This window comes from Pan paniscus, chromosome 12 (assembly GCF_029289425.2).
Source record: "Pan paniscus chromosome 12, NHGRI_mPanPan1-v2.0_pri, whole genome shotgun sequence".
Classification (NCBI taxonomy): domain Eukaryota; kingdom Metazoa; phylum Chordata; class Mammalia; order Primates; family Hominidae; genus Pan; species Pan paniscus.
The window spans coordinates 18189066-18206443 of record NC_073261.2 but is presented as its reverse complement, the minus strand read 5'-3'; the positions used below and the strand labels follow the sequence as shown (position 1 = coordinate 18206443).

General features: G+C 52.3%; 1 protein-coding gene across 1 annotated transcript in view; it reads left to right on the top strand.

Annotated features, from left to right (window-relative positions):
* The window catches only part of SH3RF3 (SH3 domain containing ring finger 3), a 374465-nt gene extending 358539 nt beyond the window's left edge, over positions 1-15926 (top strand). The window contains exons 9-10 of the mRNA XM_034953589.4: positions 1794-2125; positions 12797-15926. Coding sequence (XP_034809480.2) covers positions 1794-2125; positions 12797-12965 — 501 coding nt within the window. The 3' untranslated portion in view covers positions 12966-15926. The remainder of the gene's footprint in view (positions 1-1793; positions 2126-12796) is intronic.
* Positions 15927-17378: the final 1452 nt, after the last annotated feature.

Sequence of the window (17378 nt, the reverse complement as noted above, 5' to 3'; positions counted from 1 at the left end):
GGCCTGGCACGGTGCACAAGACCTTCAGGAAGTTATTGGAGGGAGAGTGAGGCAGAGGGGAGATAGGCCGGGAGGCTGCAAGCCCAGTAGCGAAGTCAGGTATCTGGATCCCCGTGCTGCATGGCTCAGAGCTGGGCTGCCTCTTCCTCCTGAAATCACCCAGAACTCCCCATGGACCGTCAGTACAGAGCCTGAAAGCAGGAACAGCTGACCTCCAGGATGAGTCCAGCCTTGGAGGAAACACATTGAGAAAAGTGGGGAGCGAAGGCCGAGACTCAGGCAGTGGAGTTGGAGGCTGGGATCCACACTTGCCCAGGGCACACCCTCATTATATCTCTTTCCCTCTCTATTGCATAAGCAGCAGTGGCCTGGGGCACAGGCTCTGAATGCAGTGGGATTAATGAATACAGTGGAACAAATGCTGGTCACCAAGGGTGATGGGGATGGTCCCTTTAGACACCTTACCCGGTGGAGACCCTTCACCGGGCACTAAGCAGTATCCCACAGCCACAGGCCCCCACACCCTGGCACCGCTGCAACAACAGTCCAGGCATGTGGCCTGGGGGGGACTTGGCTGGGGCCGGAGCAGTTGTGCTCTTAGACAACCAGACCCCAGCGTGGCTTGGGCCTCACGGAAAGTCCCATCAGGAACCGTGTCACCTGTCCTACAAAGTCCACTTAGAAGAGCTGGGGGAGGAGAAAGCAGATGACATTGACTGCTGGTTCCTCTACACAGACAATGACGTTGCCAGGCTTGGCCAGGGTCCCGTGACAGGGCTGTGTTGTCGGGGATGGCCCGTCAGCAGCATCCTTCTCTGAGAATGGCATCACTGGCCTGCCCTGGGGGTCTCGGGGCCTATTTTGGACATTTCTGCTAGATTTTGGAAGAGAAAGGAAAACAAGTGTCGGACAAGCTTTTTTTTTGGCGGGGGGTGGGCGGGGGGGACGGAGTATCGCTCTGTCACCCAGGCTGGAGTGCAGTGGCGCAATCTCAGCTCACTGCAACCTCCACCTCCTGGGTTCAAGCTATTCTCCCACCTCAGGCTCCTGAGTATCTGGGATTACAGGCAAGTGCCACCACACTCAGCTAATTTTTGTATTTTTAGTAGAGACAGGGTTTCACCATGTTGGCCAGGCTGGTCTCGAACTCCTGACCTCAAGTGATCTGCCCACCTTGGCCTCCCAAATTGCTGAGATTACAGGCATGAGCCACCGTGCCCAGCCTGGATGAGCTCTTGGTCTTAGCTTTGTTTTCCTCCTCTGAGCCACTTTACAAGGTTATCTTTAAAGTTTCCTGATGGAACCATTCTCCATGGGTCTCTCACCCTTCTACCCATCTTACAACTGAGATGCCATCTGCTGGCCTATCTTTTCAAGATGTCCATGTAGGCACCAGCCTTGGGAAATAGAAATAATGTCAGTCTTCAAAGCAAAGAGCAGGCATGCTTACTGCTTGACTCCGGAGCAGAGGGCCAGCATCCTCACAGTCCAGTAGAGAGGATTTGGTGTCCCGAAGCTCCAGGTCCTCTGCTTTAACACAGCCTGGTGTGCCTGCAAGCGTCACCTGGCCCTCACTGGTTCACCCGTGGGAACTGAGGTTCAGGGAACTGGTGCAAGAAAATGCTGGTACTCTGGCTACTGCTGTTGCTGTGAGTGGTAAAGTCTTTTGTCTCTGAAAAAATAAGAAATTTAAAAATAAAGTTCCACATAGGAAGATGCATTCCCCTCTCTCTGACAGCAAGGGCATTGGGAAGCATTCACCTGTTTGGTTTCCATCTTGTGTGTCTCCCCAGAAAGAGAAGAAGAGTGGGCTCCTGAAGCTTCTAGCCGGAGCATCCACCAAGAAGAAGTCACGCTCCCCGCCATCTGTGTCTCCAACCCACGACCCCCAGGTGGCCGTGGACGCCCTGCTCCAAGGTGCAGTGGGCCCCGAAGTGTCCTCACTGTCCATCCACGGCAGGGCAGGGTCCTGCCCCATAGAGAGCGAGATGCAGGGTGCCATGGGGATGGAGCCTCTGCACAGGAAGGCAGGCTCCTTGGATCTAAACTTCACATCTCCTTCCCGGCAAGCACCGCTGTCCATGGCTGCCATCCGCCCCGAGCCCAAGCCGTTGCCCAGAGAGAGGTAAGTGGAGGGGCTTGTCTGCTCTGTGGCATGCTGTGGTTTGGCCTCTGAGGTCTGGAGCCACCTTCGGGGAGCAGGGACACTGTGGCCTTGCTGGGATTAGGTTTACCAGATGTACCTCAACACGCAGATCCACATGGTCCCGAGCTTGGGTGGTGAGTGCTGGATGAAACGAGTCTAGGAGTTGGAGTGTTATTTCATGTTCTGCATCCATCTGATTCCTGAGTTTGGGATTGCAAAGGAGCCATCAGGAAATGTGTCAGGACCAAGTGTTTCTGAGTGCAAATAGTGGGAGACTAGGCAGTGAGTGGTCTGTGCCCCCTCAACCCTGGGGGATCCTGGAACGGGCCCCTGGGCTGAGTCCCCAGTGGGCCCATGTGTCCCACTCAGGGAGCAGCTCTTCCCTCGCAAGCCTCAACCCACTCGGCGTCTTAGAATTATGATGTTACTCAAGACGGCTTCAAGTCTATATCCCTTGAATTATCATGGCTTCAAGGGTATATAGTCCGTCAGACTGAACCCTTTGAAATTGCCCATATTCATTCATTTCAATGCTTACTAGCAACTTCACATAGTTCGGCCTAGGTTTTTACCGATCTGGAAACTGAGTCTGGTTGAGGCAACATGGCCCACTAAGGCTGTGGGCTGTGGGGCTGCAGGTGCTTGGGTTTCACCTGGGGCTAGAGGCGTACCTGGCTTGGATCCCCCTGTGTGAGTTATCCATCCTAAAAGGGCTCTCAGATAAAAGCTGGAGGCATCACAGAGAGATACAATGGCTGTCAGGTTAGGATGGTAGGAAGATATGATCCTTACTGAGTGCCTACACATTGTAACGTTGCTGAAATAATAAAACACAAACAACCTCCCAAAAAGACAGTCCTGGTGTTTCTGCCAGAACCTTTCCTCCCTTGGCTGTTCGGGTGCCTGCAACCCGGGAAGGCAGCCTCTGCCCTGAACACCTGCTGCCCTCCCAGACACCATTCCCAGTGCCAGGTGGGGAATGAGACGGGGTCTATCTAGATCAGAGGTCTAGTTTTCTATCCTCACATATTCTTCTGTATAGTTTTCTAGCTTCACAAGTTCTTCGTCAAGGGCCAGATGGTAAATACTGCAGATGTTGCAGTCCTGCTGTGTCTGTGGTGACCACTTCCTCTGCCTTCACGGTGGAAGCGTGGCCACACACTGTATGTAGATGAATGGGCCGGTGTCCCAGTAAACCCCTACTTGTGGACACTGAAATTTAAATTTCGTACAATTTTCGTAGGTCATGAAATAGTCTTCTGATTTCTTTTTCAACCATTTCAAAATGTAACAACATTCATAGCTCTAAGACTACACAAATTAGCCGCAGGCGCAGTTTGCCAGCCCTGACAGAGATGATGCCTAGCGCCAAGCCTATGGGGCTAGGCCTGGGGCTCCAGAGTGGACAAGGCTCTCTGCAGAACCCGCAGCTACTGACTTCTGCTAACCAGTGAGAACGGAAGTCGCATGTACACCTGCTGTTAGCATCACAAGAGCTGGGTGTTCTGCACAGGGGTGACGTTCAGAACACTCAGCAGTGGGCATGGATTCCGGCTACGCATGCCCAGGACAGCCAGGCCCTGCCTTCTATGTTTCCCCAAGCGCTACATGTGTGTACTCTCAGTGAACCTTCCCACAAACCCTATGAAATCAGTTATCCTCGTTTTACAGATGAGGAAACCGAGGTTTTGTAAAAGGCTAGGTAACTGGCCCAAGATCACACAGCTAGTTAGTGGCCAAGCCAGAGATTCAGCTGAGGACTTTCTGACCTCATGGCCCACACCCTGAGCTACCTCACTGTAGGGTGCGCAGTCAGCAGCATCCCCAGTCCTGTGTAGTCACAGGGCCTATTATCAGCTTGTGGACATCGTGGGACATGTCACAGCTCCTCCAGGGACTGCACCATTGTTGGGTCCTGCAGATCCATCAGCACTGCCATGCCAGTCCCAGCCCCTACAGCCACACCCACAGGGAGAAGTGCCTTCCCCTCTACAGGGCCCCAGGCCCTTGGGGGACTGGGTTCACACTGCACACCACACTGTGCAAACATACACTCACCACACATACACCATACAAACACACACATACCCAACATACATCATACAAACACACACACCACACATACACCATAAAAACACAGACACACCCCACAGATACATCATACAAACACACACACCACACATACGCCATACATACAAACATACACATACACCACAGATACATCATATAAACACACATACTCCACATACATCATACAAACACATACACCACACATACACCATGCAAACACACACACCACACATATATCATATAAACACTCACACATTACACATACAGCATATACGCATGCACCACACACACTGCAAACACACACCCCACGTACACCATAGAAACACACACCATACACACCATGCAAATATACATACACCATACAAACACACCCCACATACATCATACAAACAGACACATGCCACATACACTGCAAACACACATGGTACAGACACCACACACACCACACATACATCATGCAAACACAGACTACACACATGTGCAAACACACTCCACATACACTATACATACAAACACATACCCCACATACACCATACAAACACATGCCCCACACACACCATTGCATACCCACACCCTTCACACACCATACACATATATACCATACACACTGCACACACCCCACACACAATACACACACACCACACACACTGCAAACACACACCCCACATACACCATACACACATGCCACACTGCACTCACCCCACACACACTGCAAACACACACCCCACACATGCTGCAAACACACACCATACACACACGTATTGTACAAACACATCACACACCATACACACACCACACACCATACATACACACCATAAACACACACCATATACATTATGCAGACACACACACTGCACACCAAACATGCACTGCACACACACCAGGCAAACACACATAACACACAGATACACACACTATACACAAATTGTACATCAAGCAACCACATAATACAAACACATATTCAGACACACAGCACACACCCACCTTCTCTTTCCTTCTCTCCTCCTCCTCCACTTCCTCCACCTCTCATCCTCTCCTAAGGAGTCTCCTCCGCATCAGAACCTCCCTCCATGGGACCAACACCTGCTGCCTGTGTTTTCCAAGTGGGCCCTGGCCCTTGTCTGGAGTCACAGAGTTGGTCTGCCGGCTCGTGAGAATGACAGACTTTGGGATAGTTCAAAGCTGTTCTCCTGTCTCCCCTAGGATTCTTCTTCCCCAGACCCCTCAACTTTATCTTCAAAGACATGACTTCCAGACACCTCAATAAAAAGTCTTGAAAGACCCTGTTTCTATAAAGTCATGGGCATCTCTGATGAATTAGAAAATTCAGAGACTCACTCCCGTTCTCTGAGTGTTCCATCTAATCAGGGGTCATTGTACCCAGAGACTCTTTGGTGGCCTCCTTGCACCGAAGCACTCTGTAGCACTCATTAAAGAGAAGTGTTTCCAAAAAACAGCCTGAAACCAAACTGCTCATGAGCCCCAGAAGTGCCCCCTCCCCTCAACATGGTAGCCACAGGCTGCCTGGTATCCTGGGGAGCCCTGGCAGGTCGGAGCTGAGGGCATGACTGGGAAAATGCTGACTCCTCGGGCTGGGACAGCACCAGAGAGCACTTGGACTTGGGCCCTGCAGACTTGTGAGTAAAACTTACTTCCAGGCTTACTTTGGAGGAGGAGCTGCTGGGCTGCGCCCTGTGCAGAGCTGAGAGTCCCTGCAGTGGGGCCAGAACACTCAGCTGCCAAGCACTCCTGGAGGGCCTCAGGTGTGCAAGGCCCACCTGTGATCATGAAAGTGGGAATGCAGGCAGCAGGGCAGTATGGGCTGTCAGGGTCAAGGTTTCCACCCCAAAATGCCAAGGAGGAATGGGCAGTGTTGCTGCCTGCATTTCTTGGGCCTTTCCTGTGCCCAGACTCCTCCAGATCTCAACCATCTCTTTCGAGACTCTGGAAAGAGAGCGGGCGCTGCTCTCCTCTCCACTCTCAGAGGAAGGACATTCAAGTAGAAGGTGCTGCAGAGGGAGCTCCTCTGAGAAAGGACTAGGGGAGTGTACTGTGAGCAGCAATCTGGGGCCGGGTCAGCGAGGCTGGCAGGCTCAGCTGCCCTGCCCCAGCAGCTGGCAGGCAGCAGGCCAGTCTCATAAGTAGACTTATGAGCCAAGCCCACGAGCCTGGGGTGTAAGTCACCTAGAGGGCCATGCCCCGTTCCTTCCAAGAGGAACTCATCTTTAGGTGTCTGGCATATTCCTGTCCTGCGGACTATGTGCAGAGGGAGCTGAATTTCCAGAAGTTGCTTGTGGAACTCAGAATACGGGTGTGGTCATGGGAAATGCAGGCAGCAAATGCACATGGCATCAGGTTAGAACCGTCTAATGCCCCAGTTCCCCAGCTACACCAACCCTGGTCTGTTCTGGTGCAGGGCCAGGCAAGCTGAGTTCTGGGACCAGCCCCTCCTGCCCACTGGATGCCTGCCTCCTGGCTCTTCTGCACCTTGGCAGTATCAAGTATCGTAGAGAGGCTTTGAGTAGACAGACACTCTGGGCCACCTACCAGCCATTTCATCCTGAATATCTTTCATTCCTTTTTTTTTTTTTTTTTTTTTTTGAGACAAAGTCTCACTCTGTCTGCTGGAGTGCAGCGGTGCAATCTTGGCCCACTGCAACCTCGGCCTCCCAGATTCAAGCAATTCTTGTGCCCAGCTTCCCAAGTAGCTGGGATTACAGGCGTCCACTGACATGCCTGGCTGATTTTTGTATTTTTAGTAGAGACGGGGTTTCGCCATGTTAGCCAGGCTGGTCTCAAACTCATGGTCACAAGTGATCCGCCCACCTCGGATTCCCAGAGTGCTGGGCGTGAGGCGTGAGCCACTGCACCTGGCCCCCTTTCTTCATTTTTATAGTCCTAGTTTCCACATACATAAAATGGGGATAATAATACATGTCTGGGTATAATACTTGTAAATCACCTAGATTAACACCAGAAAAAGTATGAGTGCACACTGAACAACACAACAATAATAATATACGCTATTGTGTCCAGAGTTGGCTCCTGGTGGGTTCGTGGTCTCGCTGACTTCAAGAATTGAGCCACAGACCTTCGCGGTGAAGAGCAAAGGACAAAGCTTCCACATGGAAGGGGACCCACCGGCTTGCCCTGGGGTGGCCAGCTTTTATTCCCTTATTTGTCCCCTCCCATGTTCTGTTTTTGTCCTATCAGAACGCCCTTTTTTCCATCCTCCCTATGATTGGCTACTTTTAGGATCCTGCTGATTGGTGCATTTTACAGAGTGCGGATTGGTGCATTTTACAGAGTGCTGATTGGCACGTTTTACAGAGCACTAATTGCTGCATTTTATAATCCTGTTGCTAGCTACAGAGTGCTGATTGGTGCATTTTACAGAGTGCTGATTGGTGCATTTTACAATCCTCTTGCTAGCTACAGAGTGCTGATTGGTGCATTTTACACTCCTAGCTGCAGTGCTGATTGGTGCGTTTTACAATCCTCTCATAAGAAAGAAAAGTTCTCCAAGTCCCCACTCGACCCAGGAAGTCCAGCTGGCTTCACCTTTCACTATGACCTCTCTAATAGTAACATATGCTGTGACATCTATGATAATAGTAAGACAGTGAGGGTGAGGGCACCTGCAGCACGGCCTGGCCGACTCCTGCCCCTTTGACCTGCTTCTCCCCAGATGTTCACATCGGATCAGCTCATCCTCAGCTCTTGATGGCCTGTGAGTTATTTGGCTTTGTTAGGATTTCAGCGTTCCTTGCTCTGATCCATTATGTGTGTGGTGAGCAGAATAATGGCCCCCAAAGATGTCTATGCCCTAAACCTTAAAAACTCATGATTATGTTACCATACATGGCAAAGAGAAAGTCAGGTTGCAGATGGAGTTAAAGTTGCTAACCAGCTGACTTTAAAATAAAGAGATTACCCGGGATTATCCAGGTGGGCCCTGTGTAATCACAAAGGGTCCTTATGAGTAGAAGAGAGAGGCAGAGGAGAAGGTCAGAGTGGCATGATGTGAGCACTCCCCTTTGAAGATGGAGGAAGAAGCCTCCAGAGAAGGGATGAAGGCAGCTTGTAACAACTGGAAAGGCAAGGAAACAGCGTCTACCCTAGAGCCTGCAGGAGGAACCAGCCTTGCAGATGCCTTGATTTTGGCCCAGTGAGACCACGTTGGAGTTCTGATGGACGGAACTATCATATATTTTTATAGTGTGATGCCACTACATTTATGGTCATTCGTTACAGCCATAAACAACTAATATGTGTGTTGATATTACAGTTTAGTGTCCAGGGTATAGAAGTATTCTTATCCCCAAGTTCCAAGCAGACACCGCTCTGTTACCAGCACATTCCATGGACTCAGGGGCTCATTCGTCTTCCTGTGTTGGAGCAAGTGCTCTGAAAAGGCTACCACATGGAGGGCCACTTTGCAGACTCTGTTGTCAGGGAGGGAAGCAGACGACCCCCAAGGAAAGCAGAACATCCAAACCTCGCACACAGAGCTAATGGTAATAATAATGGAATGAGAATTCATTCTGATTTTGCCCATTTGGATTCCTTGAGCCCTGTGTCTGAAAATCAGCTGTGGTTGCCATAACCTTAATTATACTCAGCAGGGCAGAGTTGCTTGCTGATTTATGACGCACAGTTGTGACCTGGGAGTAGCTGTCATCCTCAGCTGCTGACACGGACACGACAACGGCGCTCTGTGTCTATAACGGGGAGTATCAATTACTTTCCTGCAGCAGGAAGAACAGCTCAGAGTCTTGGAATGATCTGGACAGAAACGTTAAACACTTGTCTCGTATAAATTCAGCCCACATCCATCTGGGCTCATTAAATCATTGAATTGCTCAGAAGCACCAAATTACATCTTTCTAACAAATTATATTTTTAAAGCTGCTTGTTTATTTCACATCTGGAAGTTGAGGCAAAAGCCAAAACTTGCATTCAAAGTCTGAGAAATCATCTCGCCCTTTGCCTTCCTTTCTTTCCTTGGGGAAGAGAGAGGAGGAGCAGGTGTCTGGAAGAGGTGGAGGATGGCAGAAGGCCACAGGTGGGATGGCGCTGGTCCTGCGGGCCCTCACGGCCTCAGTTTGTGGAAGGCCACAGGTGGGATGGCGCTGGTCCTGCGGGCCCTGGCGGCCTCAGTTTGTGGAAGGCCACAGGTGGGATGGCGCTGGTCCTGCAGGCCTTCGCGGCCTCAGTTTGTGTGCATGCTGTCTGATTCCACAGACCGCTGGCTGCATCCCGGCAGCCATCTGTCCTCCTTGAAGGAGGGCCAGCAGGAAGCCCTCACAGAGACGCTGAGCTGGGAGGAAGGAGGTGCCTCCGCCTGCCCTCCTTCCTTCCCGCCTGCATGTCCCTGAGAGCAGAGTCTGGTTCGCCGGCAGATAGCCCATGGGAACCAGTCCAACCATCGTGCACCTGTAGATGCTCCGAGACACTTAGAGTTGGCTGGTATTCGGGACTGGGACCCAGAACCTGGCCTGTTCTGCTTCCCCAGGAGTAGGAACACTGCACCCCCAAGTCAGCCTCAGGAGCCCATCCTCCATGCCTCCTCCTCTTGCCAGCCTGATGCAAGCTGGGCCTGTGTGCCCAGGGGCTGTGCACTCCATAGGACTGGGCCTTGGTCTCCTGTCTGCACATTTTTCGTGAGCCTGGCACCAAGCCAAACTGCCCCAAAGCCATGGCTTCTGCGCCCCAGGCTCTGTGAACACGTGGGGTGGGGAAGGGCAAAGGCTTCCTCCCTGAGCATGCACTCAGCTCGATTTTCAGACACCAATGTGCAAGCATTCCCTCCCAGAGCTGCTGGAAATCCACATTCCCTAGTTCATTCCCCCTAAGTCGTATCAAGTAGGTCCAGGATGGGCCCAGGGAACTGGGGGGGGTCCTGAAGTACGTGAGCCACACTCGGAGCAGGTGTGCAGTAATCCCTGTGGCGATGGGGCTTGCAGACTGGTGCAGGAGGCAGGATGGGTTGGGTAAACAGGTGAATGGCTGGGTGGTGGAAGATGGTAAGAGCTGGGAAAGGGCAGGCCCCGCGTGGCCACACAGGGAAGGGCGTTCTGGGCAGAGGGAGCAGCATATGGAGGAGCCCTGAGGTGGGTGCACCTGGGGTCGCCAGGGCGCGGCAGGGCAGAGCTGGTGGAGTGGGAAGGGCGCAGTGTGGAGGGCCTGGGAATGCTGGGGCGTTTAGACTGTGGCCCCTCCTCTGAGAGGGATGGGGACTGCTGGAGCCCTCTGAGCCTTTGCCCAAAAGGAGCCTCAGCTGTGAGGCAACTCAGTCCAAGCAGGGTGAAAGCGGGAGGCCCAGAGCGGGCAGCCTCAGGACCAGGAGCCACCCACAGGAGACCCGCACGGAGGCCACCAGGGAAGGCATCCAGAGCCGCGGGGGCCGTGTCTCCTAGACAGCCTCGGCGTCTGTGGAGATGGGTACCCGGGCAGTCCAGTGCTGGTTATTGAGCGCCTTCGCCCTGCCAGGCCCATGTCGGTGCTGCTCAGCAAAGTGGGTGTCTGAGGGACTGTCAGCCAGGGGTTTTTAGGCAGAGAGAATGGCTGCACCCTGCCTGCCACAAAACCCACCGCATGTGGGATCTGGGCTTTAGACGTGCGGTCCGACACCCTGGTGGCCCAGGGGCGTCTTCTCTCAGCCCTTACTGCACAATCCTCACCCACAAAAGGGCTGGGGGCACAAGGCCCAACTGGTTCGTCCTTGGCAGTGTTTTAGAGGAAGGCTCTCCTGGGGCCACCACAGCTGCTTTTCAGCCTTGTTCCTCCTCCTCTGCGGCTTGCAGGATGGGTGTGGGATAGCAGAGCAGGGGTGTGTGTGTGTATGTGCGTGTGTGTCCTGTCAAACATAATCATAGCCGGACACTAGTGAAAGTGGTCAGACAGGTTTTAATCGGCAACATAACGGACATTTGCAATGGGGAATAGGGTCCAGGCTGAGCTGAGCTCAGCTTCAATTGGCACACAAGTGACTGGGGGTTTCCAAGAGAGAATGAGGGAGCAGGGAGGCAGCGAGTGGGGGCTCAGGAGAGTGAGGGAAGTGAAAAGTTACAGATGGTGGAAGCGGGTGGTCCGTGGGAACACATCTGGACATGCTGACGTGCTCACTGAAGTCAGGAGACAGGCCCTGTCCTCAGGTGTGGCTGGAACCCACAGTGGATTCTTTTGGCTGCCGTGAGGTTTCTCAGGCAGGCACTTTAAAGGGGACTGGGGTCAGCCTAGGGATGCCACCTTGAGCTGTTAGAAGCTATGTTAGTGGTTGTTCAAGTTGTTATAGGCAGAGGTGAGGCCCAGCCAAGAAGAGGGCTCAGAGGAGCCAGGCTGGAGTGTGGTCAAGGAGAGAACTCTTGGTCAGTGCCACAGCTGAGTGTTGCCAGGAGCACCTGCCACAGCCCAGAGAGCCCCTGGGGTGCACTCAGAGCTCCAGCACCTGCCACGCAGCACACCCCATGCCCCTGGGTCCCTGCAGGCGGAGGCCATGCAGGGAAGGCCCCAGGGAAGGCTCCTGTCTCTGCTTCCACACTACAGCATATTGGTCTGAAGACAGGGACTCCAAAGAGGCCTCAGAGGCTGCAGGGGGCCCAAGTCTTGTGGAAATGAGATGTGGGGAAAGTTGGGCCTTATTGATGTTGATGTTGTGGCCTCAGCCAGTTCCAATGCTAAGGCACTGGGAAAAAAAAATCTTATGATTTTTGGAGCACATTTAAAAATAAGGACAGGTTGGGCACGGTGGCTCATACTCGTAATCCCAGCACTTGGAGAGCCTGAGGCCAGCGGATCACTTGCACTCAGGAGTTCAAGACCAGCCTGGGCAACATAGCAAGACCCCATCTCTACAAAAAAAAAATTAGAAATTGGCTGGGCATGGTGGTATGTGCCTTGGTCCCAGCTATTCGGGAGGCTGAGGTGGGAGGCTCACTTGAGCCTGGGAGCTCAAGGCTTCAGTGAGCTAGGACCATACCACGGCACTCCAGCCTGGGTGGAAGAGCAAGACCCTGTCTCAAAAAAATAAGGACAATTTACATAAACAATGTTCCAAGTACCTTTCACACATCACATTGGGCCCCAACCTGTGAGGTGGTGCTGCAGTTGAGGGACGTGCTTTTCAGAGGAACCTACAGAGGGAGAGGTGAGGACACGAGCCCAGGGTCTTGACACTGGGATGGGGCAAATGGGGACACAGTTTTTCCTGACCCTCCCCCGCCCCTGCCCCTGGGAGGCCGCAGTCTGGGTGGGTGGGCCAGGGCAGGAGCGTGGATATGAGATGGGGGGCTGTGCTTGGGTGGAGAATCTTCAAGGGGGTGAAACAGTCCAGCTTCTTCGTAGATCAGCGTCTAAAAGGACAGCAGGGGGAAATGCCTTTTAAATTTTTTTTATTAAAAAATGAAAAATTTCAAAAGAGTTTTGAAAAAATTAAAAATAAAGATAAATAGAAATTGTATAAAGTGGGAAAATAGCAGCAAATAACAATAATTAACACCGAGGGAAGAAAAAGAGAAAGCACGACCCAGCAGACGGAGACTGTCTGTGCGGGGCTCACCCACTGTGCTGTTTCCCCAGGTACCGCGTGGTGGTCTCATACCCACCCCAGAGTGAGGCGGAGATCGAGCTGAAGGAAGGCGACATCGTCTTTGTGCACAAGAAGCGTGAGGACGGCTGGTACAAGGGGACCCTGCAGCGGAACGGCCGCACAGGCCTCTTCCCGGGCAGCTTCGTCGAGAGCTTCTGAGAACTGGTGCTCCCTGCACCCAGCTCACAGAGGGGGAGGCCGCCTGGGAAGCTCCACGGCACACAGAGAGGGAGCCACGGCGCCCCAAGGGTTCCAGGTCATCTCCAAGGCACCTCGGGGGGGAATGCCCTGGCCCAGGGTGGGGGCCAGGGACTGTGGAGGTCGTGCCTTCTCCCAAAACCCCCAAACGGAGAGCACACCTGGGATGTTCTTCAAGGAAATGCCCACCCCCTCTGTGGAAACTGCAAAGAAAGCACCTTGAGGAAGAGGCAGGTGCCGGCGCAGGCAGGCCTGTGGCTGTGGTTTGCAGCCATGGCAGCGTTCTCATTTACCACCTAAGCAGGGTTGGAGGTTGGAGGAGGTCTGCAGGCGAGGTGGGTGGCATGGGGGCCAGGAGCGCTGGAGATCATCTTTCTGGGCTGCCCTGGGCTTCCCGCGGGGCCCAGGTTGCTCTGTCACCATTCTATATACCTCAGTCACCTGCCGCCCGGCTGCTCAGCAGGGGTGTTTGTGAGGCCCTGGGGGTGCCCCGGAAGGGGCACCCCACCGCCCCTGTGGGAACCGGAGCAGAATCTGTGGGCTTGTCGCCTGCCAGTAGTATAAGCAACATTTTCTGTTCACCACCATTGTCCCTTGCATTACTTCTTTCTTACAGCATATTTTTAACGTAAAGCTGTTAGACTTTATATATTTCTAATAGGTCAGACATTGCCTATTTTTCATACATCTGGTGCTGCCTTTTTGTAAAACTAATAATGACTTGGTTGAGCTTGAAAGAAAAGATGTCTGAGGCGACATCAAAGGGGCAGAATTTTTATATTTCCCATATGGCTTTGGGAGAGCGCCGAGAAGCCTCCATCCCGCACCTCAGCGCTGGCCAGTACTCTGGGGGCTGGCGGGGTGGATCCATTGAGGGGGTCGGAGGGAGCTTGGAAGCAGCCGGTTTCTTTAAACTCTTACCAAAACCCCGCGCTCTGTCTAGACGGTGATGATTATTATTCAAGACCTGGAAACATTTCAAGGAAGGGCCACTATAATTGTCCTTTTGTGTGGCGGTAGAAGGAGCACGCAGGTCAACCCCAGCCGGGAAGGCAAAATCTTCCCTTTATTGCCTCAGAGAGAACTGCAATTAGCATTCTCAGAAGATGATTTCTTGGTATCAAAATGTGCAGTTTCTACAACAGTTTAGATCACCACCACCATTTTTCTTCTTTTTTAAAAATAAATAACTGCTCCCATTTCAGGCAGTGCAAACCTTCATCTGCTGGAGACCAGAGGTACAAGGAGATCAGGGGGTTGCGGCACCGCTGCAGGCTTGCAAGATCGGGGAGTTGGGAGGGCGAGAGAGGAGGAGGTGCAGCTTTGATGCTGGGACTTCCCTGAGTGGGGCTGATGAATGTATATTCATTAGCACCATGGCTCACTTCCCAGGAAGACTGATCAGGAGCCCTTCAGGGACAATTTTGTTCTCAAGATTCACACCTTAGGAACACATTTTTATCACCTCAAAATTTTGATCCATCACCCCTCTCTCCACCTATATTTTTACAAATACCATTCAGACTTAAATTAAGCTGAACAAACTAGCCTTTGGTAACATAGGGTGTCGTTGGTTTTCAGGGATGTAACCAATTCCAGAAATACCTTCTTTTGCCTGGCACGAAGCCTTTGAAACACGGGCCGCTTATTTTCAGAGTTCCTGTTTTGGGACGTGACTTGGCTACTTGTTACTTCCAGGTGGTTACCACACGGCGGGGGTCATGCCTTTCCCTCCCCCCAGATGATAATAGATTTAATAGACTCAAAGAAGTTGTTCAGAGTCAAAGAAGAAAAAGTCTGGCTTAAACATAGTAACTTCTGTGTGCCAGGTTAATGACAACCAAAAGCTGTCTATTTACCATTATTGCCAAACTTCATCAGTTGCCCATCCTGCACCAGAATCCTGTGCGTGTTTAAATTCACGTTGTCACCAAAGAGGTGCACAGATCAACAACCTGGATGACGCAGGTGTTCTCCAGGGAAACCAGACCAAGTCAAGCCTCCAGGTAACTTTTTTGAAGTCTTTTTTTTAAGGCGCGCAGGTACCAAGCAACAGAATAGAGTAACCTGAACGTTCTTACTCTCCCAGGCATGGCCCACATGGTGCTTCAGGTAGAAACATGCTTCACCCTCCTGGTGGGGGGCGAGGACACAGCCCACTGCGTGCAGCATGGTAGAGAGCTGGGGCGAGTATCTCCATGTCTTTGGAGGATGTCAGCTGGCCCCTTTCAGGGCAGAGTCGGGTGGGCGTTGGGGCCACCTCAGGAAGGAGAGCGATGCGTGGGTCTGGCCAGAGCTCTGGAGCCAATGCCGGGCTGCCTGAGAGCAGAGGAAACGCATGGCCCACGTGCATTTCTGAGTATTTTAAACTCGTTCAGGCCCTGCAGCCTTCATGATGATGTAGCTTGCAGAGAAGAGCAGGAGCAGAATTAGCCCTTTCTTCAGGCCATCTTGCCTCAAAGGGCACACATGTTGGGTGGTTAAGATGAAACTAACCCTTATGTTTCATCCTGGCCCCGTGATGTACACATCTTAGCCATGTAGTGGCCTTGGGGGGCCACAGAGATTTCCTTTGAGGAGCATGGTAGAGTCCACAGCCATGGCTGAAGTCAGTGGACACCGAGGGGACAGGACTGCAGGCCACCAGGGGCCTCTGCCCAGAGGGAGGCAGAGAGGATGGCGGCCACGGGTGCTCTCCTAGCATCCTCATGGGGTGATGCCAGGCCGGGCACTTCAAAACAGGCTCAGCCGACTGGGAGATCCTTTGTACTTTGCACAGTTCACACACACAAACACACACACCCTATCCCAAGTGTTTTTGTTAGACACAAATGTCAGCGTGTGATTTTGGAAGACTTGTCAGTGATGACAAACCATGATGCCTGTGTTTCTGAGTCTTTAAATAAAAATGAACATGGAGAAGCCTTGTGTCTGCATGTTGGGAGGAGCAGGGTCCAGCAGAGGCCAAGAGGGACCCAGGTAGGAGCAGAATCTGAAGGATTGGCCCACCTGCCTGCTGACCAGCCCAGCTGGCTTACACACCTGCCTCTCAGTGCTCTTGTGTGGGGTGCACCGAGTCTGTATCAGGATGGCATTAGTCAAGGAGATGGGAGAGTTGTGACATCAAATGTCTGTACCCAGCACATGCCAGAGACCCAGGAGCTGGGCGGTAAGAGCCAAGCCACAGAAGCCAGCGGTGGGCTGGGTGGGGAGGGTCTCCAGTTCCCCTCTAGGGGCTCATGTGCCTGGAAGGGCAGGGTGGCTTGCTGTAGATGACTCGCCTCCTTTTCTTGTCATTATTCAAGTCCCTCGTAACCAGAAGTGCCTGGTATTAACCTCAGAGACCAGCACTCTCCTGGTCTTACCCTTGTCTCTCTGGCCCTTGGGGTGCCTGAGCCATGGCTGCCATTCCCTGGAGCACAGGATGGGGGTGCAGGGAATCCCACCAACAGAAGAGCCCAGGAGCCCACTGATCTCCAGAAAGGTGCGTCTGTCTCCAATCAGCCAGCCTGACACCTGGCAGAGGGCTGGCCCGCCAGCCTGATCCATGCCTGGAACCACGTGTTTCTTGAAACAGGCTTTCACTGTTCTCTTGGCTGAGACACATCTACATATACATTTGAGCTGGAAGAACACTTAGCAAAGAGCCATTTTACTCTACCATAAAAATTAAGTGACCTTGCCAGGCAGTGGTGCATGCCTGTAGTCCTAGCTACTCTGGAGGCTAAGGCAGGAGGATTGCTTGAGCCCAGGAGTTCAAGTCCAGCCTGGGCAACATAGACCCTTGTATCAGCAAATAAAATAATTTTTTTAAAAAAAGTGAACTCGTACAAGATTAACACAGCATGGACAGTCACTAGGGAGGTAGCTGCAGGCCTGGCACTGTGGTAAGGAGGCCTGCTGTGTGCTCACTCTCCCTCCGGACAAGGCTGTGTGGATACCACTCTTGCCTCCATTTGCTACGTGAGCAATCAAGGTTGTAAGAGGTTAAATGAATTGCCCCAGGTCACGTAGTTCAGTGGACAGCCATGACTCAAACTCAAGTCTACTTATCCAATGTCAAGTCTACCCTCAGAACTCAAAAGCTGGGTGCCAAACCTGTACTCCCTAATAGAATTGATACCTCAAGCACAAGAGTGTAGGAAGAGGAGAGCCAGAGGAAATGCAGGCAATGCCCATCACAGTCTGTCTGGAGAGGGTGCCTGGCAGGCCATCCCAGCCAGCTTGCCAAGTGGAGGTATTCTGCCTATAGAAATTACACAGCAACCCATCAGGGCCTGGTGCCATTTTACATTCAAATCACATACTTCACTGCCTGTTTTCCAGATCCATGCTCCTAAGTAAACAAGTAATTTGCCTTTACTGATTTAGCAA